This window comes from Glandiceps talaboti, chromosome 13 (genome assembly GCF_964340395.1).
Source record: "Glandiceps talaboti chromosome 13, keGlaTala1.1, whole genome shotgun sequence".
In the NCBI taxonomy this organism is placed as follows: Eukaryota; Metazoa; Hemichordata; class Enteropneusta; family Spengelidae; genus Glandiceps; species Glandiceps talaboti.
This window is the reverse complement of record NC_135561.1, coordinates 919,172-932,500: the sequence shown is the minus strand read 5'-3', so window position 1 is coordinate 932,500 and position 13,329 is coordinate 919,172. Positions and strand designations below refer to the sequence as shown.

Below are 13,329 nucleotides of genomic sequence, written 5' to 3'. Positions count from 1 at the left end.
ACACACACACACACACACACACACACACACATGCGGACGGACATAGACAGACATATACATGTACATGTACAAAAAAGCAAACAAACACATATACATAGGCACATACACACAAGGACATTCATGTACCGACACAGACTCACACGTATGTACACACACACACGCGAAACTTTAGTTGGATTTCCTATATCTACAGAGCGACATTGTTAAAATAAAAGTCAAAATACGCATACTATGTCAGTAAAGGCAACACAAAAACGATTTCCAACACGCTCATCTCATCATCCACGTTGCACTGTACTATTAGAAGAACGCCAACGTAACATTTCGGATGAGAACGTAGTGGACGCTAACATCAAGATGGTTTTGTACGTAAAGTGAGAGCAGACATAGTCAAGCAATTGTGGATAACTCCTGAGGGTATTATGGCATATAATGCCTTGTTTTACACAGCAATTGTGGATAACTCCTGAGGGTATTATGGGTATTATCATTGACCATAACAATCCCCATAGTGTATGATATGTAATTGAAGCCAGTTACGTTGAAAAAACATCGTCTGCCTTGACAGAAACTTATATTTGCTACATTTTATTTGTCCGGTTAGACAAACATTTTACTAGTCTTGCTAAATCTCAGGAGCAAGATAAATAGTCCAATTCAGACTAAATTCTTTTAGTTTGGGGTTGCCATGATTTTTTAAAACCATTTTAGTTCTCATCCTACAAAAACGATTTTACTTTTAACGGAATCTGTTTTGTACCTCAACTACAAATATTTAATTTAAAAAAATGTCGAGAAATGGAAGAATTTTCGCTATATTCAATGGCAGATAATACATTAAAGTGTCAATAAAAGAGACCATATTAACCCCCACCCCTTCAATGTTAGGCATCGAACCGTTAACCCCCACCCCTTCAATGTTAGGCGTCGAACTCCCATCTGTTCTAACTTAACTGGCCAAAATTAAAAATTGTTTCAGACGGCACAAAAAAGTGTTAGTGAGATATTTGTCAAGCCAGACGAGAACATGTAGCATAGTTAAGTTAGTTAAGAGTTTCTGTCAAAGGATAAAATCATTGAAAATGTAGCAATGTACTGTATCTTTTTTGGTTGGTCCAAAACGACATTTCATTTCAAGTCAACTATGCTCTCACTATTAATTAAATTCCCATACCTGACTCTGACCTCTTACCACGATACAGTATGTCTTCAACATCGTCAGATTCCGGCATTTGGGCCTGATCATGACTTCGTACACATGGAGTGGTGCAAGCCAAAACGAACAGCAAACCAGTGCAGTAGTAAAGCATCGTGGAACGTCGTACCATTCTTCAACGTCCGTCTACACCTTGTGTGGTTTACGAATGAAGAACTGCTTCAATTTGAGCGATTTATATGCGATTTAAACTTATCCTATGCGGTGCAGATTAAAGCAATATCCCCCAGAAGTATAAGTGCACCTGTTGTTTGATGACGTCACAACGGTTCCTCCATCTTGATGTAAATGAAGGAGCGTGTACCTTAGTATTCAGTTTAATCAAACCTTGGGTACCATGCATAGCAACATATGAATAGAGGGCTGAGTTTCGGTACAACATATGCAAATTACTATCAGAAGAGAACGTATTTGACATCTTAATATTACAGATATGAAAAAACATAATTATCTTAAAATTCGTAGATCGGGATGGGGTGAAGAAAGCGTGCAGAGATGGAAATAGAAAAAAAGTTAAATTTCATACGTATTTGGAAGAGATGGCACACACACTGGGAGTGTAATGATGTTTAATTACATATCGGACGGTCTTTTTTTCAATGCTGAAATAAATAAAAAAGAGATCTGAGTTGGTTTCAAATTGCCGCTACATGAATAAATTCTACCTCTCCAACCACATCAGAAACACCCCTCCCCCCACACACACACACACTCACACAAACACACGCACGCACGAACGCACGAACGAACGCACACACACACGACAAGACACGACAATCTCACAAATTTCATATTGAACTGTCAAGAAAATATAAATTTTGTTTGGTAAAACCTGGTATATGGAATAACCACAACTCGAGTAGCGCTCGACTGGCATCACCAACACCAATTAATCCCACAAACTGTTTTACGAACACAATTCCGCCATTTTTCTAACCCATTCTGCCGAATCGCAAAGTACCCCGGACGAAACTCCTGCTTAGTATGTATGTATGTATGTATGTATGTATGTATGTATGTATGTATGTATGTATGTATGTATGTATGTATGTATTTATGTATGTATGTATGTATGTATGTATGTATGTATGTATGTATGTTTCCAATTCAGTTTTAACTTCCAATCATTATCTTCTTTCTACATACTTTCATCACACGACTTTCTGTTTAAAAGTGCGTCAAAAAAAGGTCAAACAGTAAACAAACAAAGCTATTTTAGAAACGCAAATGCGAAGAAATAACTGTGCATGGCAAAATAAAAAGCTGTCGATTTAGTGGATAACAAGACAATCATCCCTATAATTTGGTTTATCACTACAAAGGGACCCGGAAAAAGCTTTCGGGAATGTTTACTCTACATTTTAGGAACTTTCTTTTTTACAGGGAAATTGTTCCTAATTCTACCATAAGGTATTATTATCATATCATATATCGGAGCGATTGAAACAAAATAACCAAATAACAGTCGAACAGATTCTTTATTATTACAGCCTGTTATTATATTGGAACCATTTTACATGATTTTCCTCTGTTCATACAATACATTACAACAGGAAAATGAGTTATGAATAAACGTCGTTTCCATGGTGTCTTGGAATATTTGTCTTTATAGCAGTTGAATTCACATCGATTTTTTTATTGTATTGTTACCATGGTTACAACATCCCGTTTAATTCAAGGTGTTTCAGGCCTGGAAAGAAAAAAAAAGAAAGAAAAATGCTTAGTATATGCACGGAATTATATGCCCTCCCAACTCTCTATTAATAACAATATCATGAATATTTCGTGATATGAACAAAGCTTAGAGCAGAATATATTGTCACATCAGTGACACAGGGATATGTTCAACATTTAAATAGAATTGTCTGGTAAAATAGTTTCTAATGAATGCTTTCGTTCTCCACTGAATAGTTTAGAATACTTTTATTCATATATTTTCAACAACTCACTCACTCACTCACTCACTCACTCACTCACTCACTCACTCACTCACTCACCCACTCACTCACTCACTCACTCACTCACTCACTCACTCACTCACTCACTCACTCACTCACTCACTCACTCACTCACTCACTCACTCACTCAATACAATAAGTATGAACAATCTTTTACAGCACGTCGTGTCAAGTAAACCTCCCCCCCCCCCCCCGGTAATGAACATTTGTAAGTGCTGATCGAGACCTGTGTTCAGGAAACATATCCAGGCCGTCACGTGATACATTATGTCCTGTACATACCAGCAACGGCAGATTGAAAACCGGCGTTGTAATCACAGGCTACTTCGTTTTGGAAATAGTTTTGTCGATTATCTTCCCATTGATCATCGTTGTCTGGACCTCCAACCATAGCACCATACAGGACGTGATGGTTTGGTCCATCATAGATCAAGCTGTTTCGGTTTTTGCACTCCACACCAATATCAGGACATGAGCTAAATAGAAATAGAGATAACATCCTGTGGGTGATGTGTTATATAAAATTAATATACCTGCAGTAATGTCATTGGTCGATGACTGCTTATGAGGTCATTTCATTAGTCGAGGTTCACATTTTGAAGAAAAAAGTGATCACGTGCAGGAACAATCAGTGTGCTGGCTTCACCACAAGGTGGTTATTATATATAACAAAGCCAGTCGACCAGTACAGGAGAAACGTTACTCGCACTTGAAGTAATTAGTGCCCTTTGTCGTTGTTCGCTATGTTTTACAGACCTGATGAACGTATTCAGGGATACGTTGTACAAAAATGATTATTGTAAGAGGTAAATTGCAGTATTCAGTTTAACTATACACGATATAAGTATATTTACATATGTACCTTCCTCTATGATGAGGTCGTCGGGGTGGATGGTGACCAAAGCCAACAACGTAACTATGGCCGGCATCTCCCAGGATGTAGTGAATCTGGTTGACGGCAAAATCACGATATGTTTCACTTTTAAGACCATGATCAGCCGCTACCAATGCCAAGAACGCTGTCGCAGCTGTGAAACGAAAACATTTATTTATGTGGGGACCATTACTTGTCATTATGAAATTCAACAGCTTGTAATCATATAAAACATGTACTGACAGCAAAATTGGGTTATCGAAGACAAGATTAATGTATTCTCTATAGCTTTCAATAATGTGTGTGGTTTGAAATGTTATGCCTCTAAATGGCCTTCTACATGTCCTCATTTTCAAAACAAAGTGCTCGCCTTGGGAGGGCACATCCTCGCCCACACCCTCCCCACTATCGATCATGGTGATGCTGTTTCTCCCCCAAGTCAAGATTGAATGTTTTGCCCAAAATGTTGTCTCCCCCCCCCCTCCCATCCTCCAACCCATCACCGCACGCGCCGTCAATTCTGTTTGTTCCTTAATAAGACAGCAAGATCGTACTTTCTCTTCTATTATGAAATTAACCATTCTCACACACTGCAACTTGATACAGAAACGTGGATGGGTTTCACTGTTTGACGTCTGTATTTGATGTAAGTATGATGACACATTAGTTCCTTTGATTTTAGACGAAATATCACAAGATACATTATCTCTACAACGTCTATTATCCGATTCAATCTTGTTATCTTAAAAGTGGCAGTATGTACAGTTTAGTATTGGTTTCTGTGTAGTTGTATTTATATCACAGAGAACCGCGAAACAGTAACTTGAAATAGACTGCTGTACAACATGTGCCACAAACCACGTCAGCTGATAATGTGGCGTTAAGAGTTTCTTGACATGTTTAGATGTACATGTTTAGGCGACGAGTTATCGGAATAGTGCAAACTAAATCATGTGTCTTGTGTATTTGTATTGGGCAGAGAAGTATGACAGTATGGTATGTCATATAGTGATTGTTGTCTACTCTATATCTTTACCTGTATATCTCAGCGAACCCCAATGGAAGACCCATGCTAGTCCCTTGGGGGTATACGTAACTGTACCATCAGGCAACCACTTATCTAGATTTCTCTGAGCAGTGATGGCGTATTCTTCCTTTCCAGTCAGTTCATAGAGTAGTACCTTCATACGAATACAAAAACAAAGAATGAAATGTCTCATAAAGTGGAATAAAATCACATTTCTTTAAACAATGCAAAGCGTTAAGTTAACGTTTCGCTCTACAAAATTTTGCCGATCTTGATTACAAATTTGCTTCATCATTTAAAGCTTACTTTTATCCATATTATTATCAGAGCAACAACAATGCTCGAGTAGATAAAAAACAACAAGTTATATTTTGTTGGTTGTAGACCCTGTACAAATAGGCGTATGGTTGCATGTTAACAAAATACAACATGGGGGATTTTCAGTAATTGCAAACTGAAAATATGCAGATTGTGCAAATGATAATGCTGTTTATTACTTGCATCGCATTCAATTATGCAAATGTATACACATTAATTTCGACCCCTTTTAAATAATGTTATGTATTGAAGATGTCAACTTAATTGGTATATTTCAAGGGGTTTTTATATACAACAATTAATCACTTCTGCAAGCTGTAAACAGAGTGGGATTTTATTATTACATTAGATACGTACGTTGATTGATTGATTGATTGATTGATTGATTGATTGATTGATTGATTGATTGATTGATTGATTGATTGATTGATTGATTGATTGATTGATTGATTGATTGATTGATTGATTGATTGATTGATTGATTGACTAACTGACTGACTGACAGGCTGACTGGTCGGTTGATTGATTGATTGATTATTAACTGACTGACTGACTGACTGACTGACTGATGGACTGACTGACTGACTGACTGACTGACTGACTGACTGACTGACTGATTGATTGATTGATTGATTTGTTTGCTTTCTTCTTTGATTGTCTATTTGTTTGTTTGTTTGTTTGTCTGTTTGTTTGTTTATTTATTCATTTATCTATTTATTTATTTATTTATTTATCAATTTTTGTTTGATTGATTATAAACCAACAGGTTGCCCCAATTGTAGTGTCTCATTTCTCATGTCAATCATTCAAATTAATGCTTATTTTTCCATTGTTAATATAAAACACTAACATGATAAGGATATAAAATTATGACCAAAATAATCAATAAAATGTTACCAAGTTGTTTTTGTTCTGCTTACTTGCAATCCTGCCTTTTTATCGTCCCAGCTAAAACCAAATGATTTCGCCCCTCCTTTAAACTCGGAATAAAAGTCTTCGGCTTCGGTTAGATATTTGCTGTCGTTGGTGGCGCGATACAACCAAGCAGCCGCCCATATCAACTCGTCGCTATACCCCGAGGATCTTGATTGAAAGAGACATTTTAGAGAAAGCTATGATAATCCAGAATCAGTTAATCAATCATTAGATCTATATTCCAAACTCAACATTAATTGTGTAACATAATACAAGTGTATGTACCTGTGTTAGTTATCATCAATTATTTTATGTGATATTTTGCGTGATTGCCATGATAGCAAACCAACTATGGCAAGACTGGAAAGACAGCCTTAAAGGCTCACGTAATATCTCTTGTTGTGCCCGGTCTAATTGTAAAGTCAACAACAATTTTAGCTTAGATAACGCTCGGGTAAAGTAGTCCGCTGAGGTATGACACTGTGAGAAAAGAAACTATTTCTGATAGTCAGTCTCACAGAAGATTTCGAGAGCTTCAGTCATTGCTTCAAAAATGAAAAGTCAGTGGTTGTCAATGGTAGGACTACAAGGATGCCTCGTGCTTCGCACTGTAATATTTTATTATATTGTAATATATATTAATCATCATCATCATCATCATCATCATCATCATCATCATCATCATCATCATCATCATCATCATCATCATCATCATCATCACCACCACCACCACCACCACCACCACCACCACCACCACCACCACCACCTCCACCACCACCACCATTATGATGATAAGACCGGGCATAATTATGATTGAAAACTGTGTTCCATGTGTATATTGATTACCAGCTCTGATCAAAATAAAACTGATGATAACTAAGACAGGAACAATTTCGATCATTATGGCAATTTATAACACGATAACAAATATACAAAGTGTAGGTCCTATGTGTTACTTACTTGTAATATGAATCCAGGGGGCCAAATACAGGTCCTATGTGTTACTTACTTACAATATAAATCCAGGGGCCAAATACAGGTCCTATGTGTTACTTACTTACAATATGAATCCAGGGGCCAAATACAGGTCCTATGTGTTACTTACTTACAATATGAATCCAGGGTCCAAATACAGGTCCTATGTGTTACTTACTTACAATATGAATCCAGGGGCCAAATACAGGTCCTATGTGTTACTTACTTACAATATGAATCCAGGGTCCAAATACAGGTCCTATGTGTTACTTACTTACAATATAAATCCAGGGTCCAAATACAGGTCCTATGTGTTACTTACTTACAATATGAATCCAGGGGCCAAATACAGGTCCTATGTGTTACTTACTTACAATATGAATCCAGGGTCCAAATACAGGTCCTATGTGTTACTTACTTACAATATAAATCCAGGGTCCAAATACAGGTCCTATGTGTTACTTACTTACAATATGAATCCAGGGGCCAAATACAGGTCCTATGTGTTACTTACTTACAATATGAATCCAGAGTCCAAATACAGGTCCTATGTGTTACTTACTTGTAATATGAATCCAGGGTCCAAATACAGGTCCTATGTGTTACTTACTTACAATATGAATCCAGAGTCCAAATACAGGTCCTATGTGTTACTTACTTGTAATATGAATCCAGGGTCCAAATACAGGTCCTATGTGTTACTTACTTACAATATAAATCCAGGGGCCAAATACAGGTCCTATGTGTTACTTACTTACAATGTGAATCCAGGGTCCAAATACAGGTCCTATTTGTTACTTACTTGTAATATGAATCCAGGGTCCAAATACAGGTCCTATGTGTTACCTACTTGTAATATGAATCCAGGGTCCAAATACAGGTCCTATGTGTTACCTACTTGTAATATGAATCCAGGGTCCAATTACAGGTCCTATGTGTTACTTACTTACAATGTGAATCCAGGGTCCAAATACAGGTCCTATGTGTTACTTACTTGTAATATGAATCCAGGGGGACAAATACAGGTCCTATGTGTTACTTACTTGTAATATGAATCCAGGGTCCAATTACAGGTCCTATGTGTTACTTACTTGTAATATGAATCCAGGGTTCAAATACAGGTCCTATGTGTTACTTACTTACAATATGAATCCAGGGGCCAAATACAGGTCCTATGTGTTACTTACTTACAATATGAATCCAGGGGCCAAATACAGGTCCTATGTGTTACTTACTTGTAATATGAATCCAGGGTTCAAATACAGGTCCTATGTGTTACTTACTTACAATATGAATCCAGGGTCCAACAACAGGTCATATGTGTTACTTACTTGTAATATGAATCCAGGGCCAAATACAGGTCCTATGTGTTACTTACTTGTAATATGAATCCAGGGGCCAAATACAGGTTATATGTGTTACTTATAAGTAATATGAATCCAGGGGCCAAATACAGGTCCTATGTGTTACTTACTTACAATATGAATCCAGGGGGCCAAATACAGGTCCTATTTGTTACTTACTTACAATATGAATCCAGGGGGGGGGGGGCAAATACAGGTCATATGTGTTACTAGTACTTGTAATATGAATCCGGGGGGCAAAATACAGGTCATATGTGTTACTTACTTACAATATGAATCCAGAGGCCAAATACAGGTCTTATGTGTTACTTACTTGTAATATGAATCCGGGGGGTACACTCCTCTCCAATTCTTTGCCATTCGATATAAATCTTTCGCTTCCACTAGACAATTCGATGCATAGGCAGGGTCTGTTAAAACACTAAGTTTATTGAACATCGCAGGAAAATGCTTAGAATTTAAAGAACTCATCTAGAACAATATTAGTAGACATTCTTTCATTTGAATCTCCTTTCCAGTAAGTGAAAGAAAGACAATTAAAAACTACTAATGCGTCGACCCAGAAAAAAACACCATTTTACACTCAGACCACAAATAAAGATAGTTTACCAAAAATTTACACTGAGTAACTTCACAGGTTTCACTTCTTGGAAGGAGAGCTAATGTAATGGTAATGTCTGTCTGTCTGTCTGTGTGTGTGTGTGTACGTATGTATGTATGTATGTATGTATGTATGTATGTATGTATGTATGTATGTATGTATGTATGTATGTATGTATGTATGTATGTATGTATGTATGTGCCCCTCTGCCTGTACACACAATATCCGAATAACCACTGCACTGATCGTAATGAAGATTAGTAGAATTTGTTTCCAATTATCACAATATTGATTAGCATTATTGCTAAACTTGGATTAAAACTTTCGATGTTCAGACTGATTTTGTCAAAACTTGCTCTAGACTTAGCATGAAAGTTAATAAATATATGTACTCACCAACTTCTTGAAAGATGATGTAGCAGGTGGCCAAAGCGGCAGTTGTTTCTCCTAGAACGTCAGAACCAGGCGTGTTGTTATCTACATAGTAAGCTGGTCTTTCCATGGTCATATTTTCAGGCCTTATCCAGTATTTATGGTCTATATTACCATTTCCAACCTGCCGAAAAATTAAAGAGTTCAACTGTTATGTAGGAATCATGTTCTTTCTAATCAATATGTAAGTCATCATATCCGACTTACTTTTAGTTTAGGAGTACAACAAGTGGGGTTATACTCGTCAAATCAATATTTTTCTTATGATTCCATTTTCTCGGTCGTTTAAAAAAGGAGAAGGTTACAATGACTTCAAAATATTCCAGAGAGGCATGAAAAGTGATTGTTGACACGTATAGTGTCCATTGAGAGTTTTTTTTAAGCCAGTGAGAAGCATACGTTGTCATTAATACAGTGTAAGACATTTGTATTGTTTCCTGAAACCATATTAAACAATTCAAGGGATGTCCGATGATTTCAGACGAATATTTCCTATTACAATGCCTTGTTTTACTCACAGACATTACCTCAAAATATGACATGGTACAAAATAACACCACGTTATTTCTGTATGTCTGTATGTATGTATGTATGTATGTATGTATGTATGTATGTATGTATGTATGTATGTATGTGTGGTGTATGTGGGTGTGGGGTGTGTGCTAATATACGTAATAAGTAGGTTTTGTTATTTTAAAAAGCTTACCTGGTAGAAGAATTTATTCTTTTTAGCATGACATTTCATAAAATAGTCATAAGCCCATTTTAGAGAGTTTCTCATGTAATCCATTAACCCGGCAACTTCATACGATTCTCTGTATTCCAGTAACCCCCAACCAAGGACAGTGGCGCTGTACGCCATCGGTAGACCAAACTTTACATGATCTCCAGCTGTAACCATGGCGATACGATAACAATAAAAAACAACATCAATTAACAGCTACAGTGATGCATAATTGAAACATGGAGGTACTCTTCAAGTTTGATTGGAATAACAAGATTTACAGATGACACATTTATTGCATAATGTGAAATCAGAAAAATAAAGCTAAATATGACCCTCTTTCTAATTAGGTTTTGGGTTATGGTTAGGGTAAATGGAAAACGGCAATGTTTGGTATCGACTGTTGACTGTCAAGTTATTGAACATAGCCGATGTAATAAACCATGTCTGTGGTGAAACATACATTTGTAACTATATGTTTTCTAACGTCGCGGGTCTGATGAACGGTACAGTTGTCTTTCTAGTTGCCATGGCAATAATGAGGCTTGTGGATTTATTGTGATATCAGTTCACAATTCTACGTATTCACTTGTTTTCAATTGCTCACTCTCCATTATCCATTGTCATACTAATTTAGTTTAGGCAAATATACGAAAGTATTGGTCACCGAAGGTACTACCAGATGAGCAAGACTATAGAATTTCCATGAAATGGCACAATGTTTTTGACGTCTCGCACAAGGTCTTTGTTACAAATCACACAGCCAAAGTACAGACACCGATAGCGAACACGCGAATGAAATATTACATTTTATCTCACTGTGAACACAGATAAACAGTTTTTGTCTTTGAATCTTCCTTGTTTCTTCTGAGAGTTAGATGAAAATATGTCATTTTATTTGCTTTCGTGCTAGCAGTGTCTATACTCTGTTTAATGTAATTAAACCTTGTGTGAGATGTTAAAATCATCATACAGTCTAATTGAAATGCTATAGTCACTCTGGTTTGGTAGTATACTAACTGTATGCAGGACTATTCGAAAAGAACAGAGACGTCACTCTAATTGAAATGCTATAGTCACTCTGGTTTGGTAGTATACTAACTGTATGCAGGACTATTCGAAAACAACAGAGTCGTCCCTCACCATCGTACCAACCACCGCTAAGGTCTTCTCTCCTATTACTTCCCTGATCATCTACAGCCGAGTCAAAACGCCACGGCACTCTCTTGTCTTCTGGTAAAACACCAGATCTTTGGGCCTCGTAAAATAGCAAGGAAAGGTGGAGAGCCTCACTATATTCGTAATGAGCTGTATTGAAAACAAAATGAAGAATCAAACTCAGTTTTCAAATACTGTCAAAGTGATCTGGTTTCTTACATGTAATACAATGGAAACCAGTTGACTTAGAACAAAAATCTCGTTAACATCATTAAATTTTATCGTTTGGTGTGATGAAAATTGTACCAACGTTATTAAGTTTTCTTAGCTCGACCTACCATTATTAGTATGACATATTTGTCGATGAAAGAGTCTCACCGGGAAGAACAGTGTTCAATGTAATATTAGTAGTAGAGTACTAGAGATAATAATAACAATAACAGTGGAGGTCACAAGCCGTCACTTGGAGTTCGCGCATGCGTTTGCGATCTTCAGACAAATGACTGATCGGAATTGGTCTGAAGATAGCAAATGCGTGAAACTCCAAGTTGCGACTTATGGCCTCCTTAGTTGTGGATTAAGTCTATATATATCACAAGACTAGTAATGATATAATCCAAAGGTTTTAAAAAATCAAAATGGAAACTCTCTAAACTTCAATGAGATTTTTACTTTTCCACTGTAAGTCAGATAATGCATAACACTTGATTCGATTTTTTTGTATTGTAGTCGGAAAATTGAAACACTGTTTTTTGTAAATAAAATATCTATATTCATGTTTTCATTTCATTTAATGTTTTTTTTACTTAAGTTAAATTCGATTTATTTGACCATTGGATGAATTTTAAATGATATAATTTGTAAGATGTAGTTGTGTGTACACACTATGGTACGTTATAGCAAATTTGTATCGTTCTGGTGTTACGATATTTATCCATATAGGTTGTATGACACTCACAAGTACTTCTTTTCTGTACTAGTTTAGCTTGGTTCGATGACTCGACAGCATCACTTCGGCTAAGTCTCTCAGCAGTATCCAGTCGTTCCCCCCATGGCCATTCTACTCCGTCTGCCGCTTCTATCTGATCAAACAGGTGGTCACAATAGATAGGGGACACACGCCCAACAACCAGTGCCAAACAGATCAATAGCCTCATTCCTAATATATAGAAAACTGTTATGTTCATCATCATATGAATGAATGAATGAATGAATGAATGAATGAATGAATGAATGAATGAATGAATGAATGAATGAATGAATGAATGAATGAATGAATGAATGAATGAATGAATGAATGAATGAATGAATGAATGAATGAATGAAGAACGGACGAACGAACGCACGAACGCACGCACGGACGGACGGACGGTCGGCCGGTCGAGCACACGAGTGAGTGAGTGAGTGAGTGAGTGAGTGAGTGAGTGAGTGAGTGAGTGAGTGAGTGAGTGAGTGAGTGAGTGAGTGAGTGAGTGAGTGAGTGAGTGAGTGAGTGAGTGAGTGAGTGAGTGAATGAGTGAATAGATGAAAGAATGAACGAACAACCGAACGGACGGAAGAACTTATGGACGGACGGGTGGATAAATGAATGGAGGAAGGGAGGAATTAATGAATGAAAGCAGGTAGTTAGGAAGGAAGGACGGACGGAAAGAAGGAAGGAAGGAAGGAAGGAAGGAAGGGGTTAAAGCAGGCGGTAAAACATATATTGGATAGCAGACTTTGAAATATACAATTTAATAATTCAAAATAAATACATAATTTTCCTTA

The 13,329-nt window shown here is 37.0% G+C and overlaps 1 protein-coding gene across 1 annotated transcript; it reads right to left on the bottom strand.

The window, feature by feature from the left end:
* Positions 1 to 2,871: 2,871 nt before the first annotated feature.
* Positions 2,872 to 12,719, bottom strand: LOC144444868 (endoglucanase E-4-like). The gene is made up of 10 exons (XM_078134419.1): positions 12,521 to 12,719; positions 11,548 to 11,712; positions 10,387 to 10,571; positions 9,645 to 9,804; positions 8,961 to 9,057; positions 6,314 to 6,476; positions 5,085 to 5,229; positions 4,037 to 4,202; positions 3,457 to 3,650; positions 2,872 to 2,906 (listed from the first exon to the last, which is right to left on the bottom strand). Exons 1-10 carry the CDS (start codon positions 12,717 to 12,719, stop codon positions 2,872 to 2,874), a joined length of 1,509 nt encoding a protein of 502 aa, XP_077990545.1.
* Positions 12,720 to 13,329: the final 610 nt, after the last annotated feature.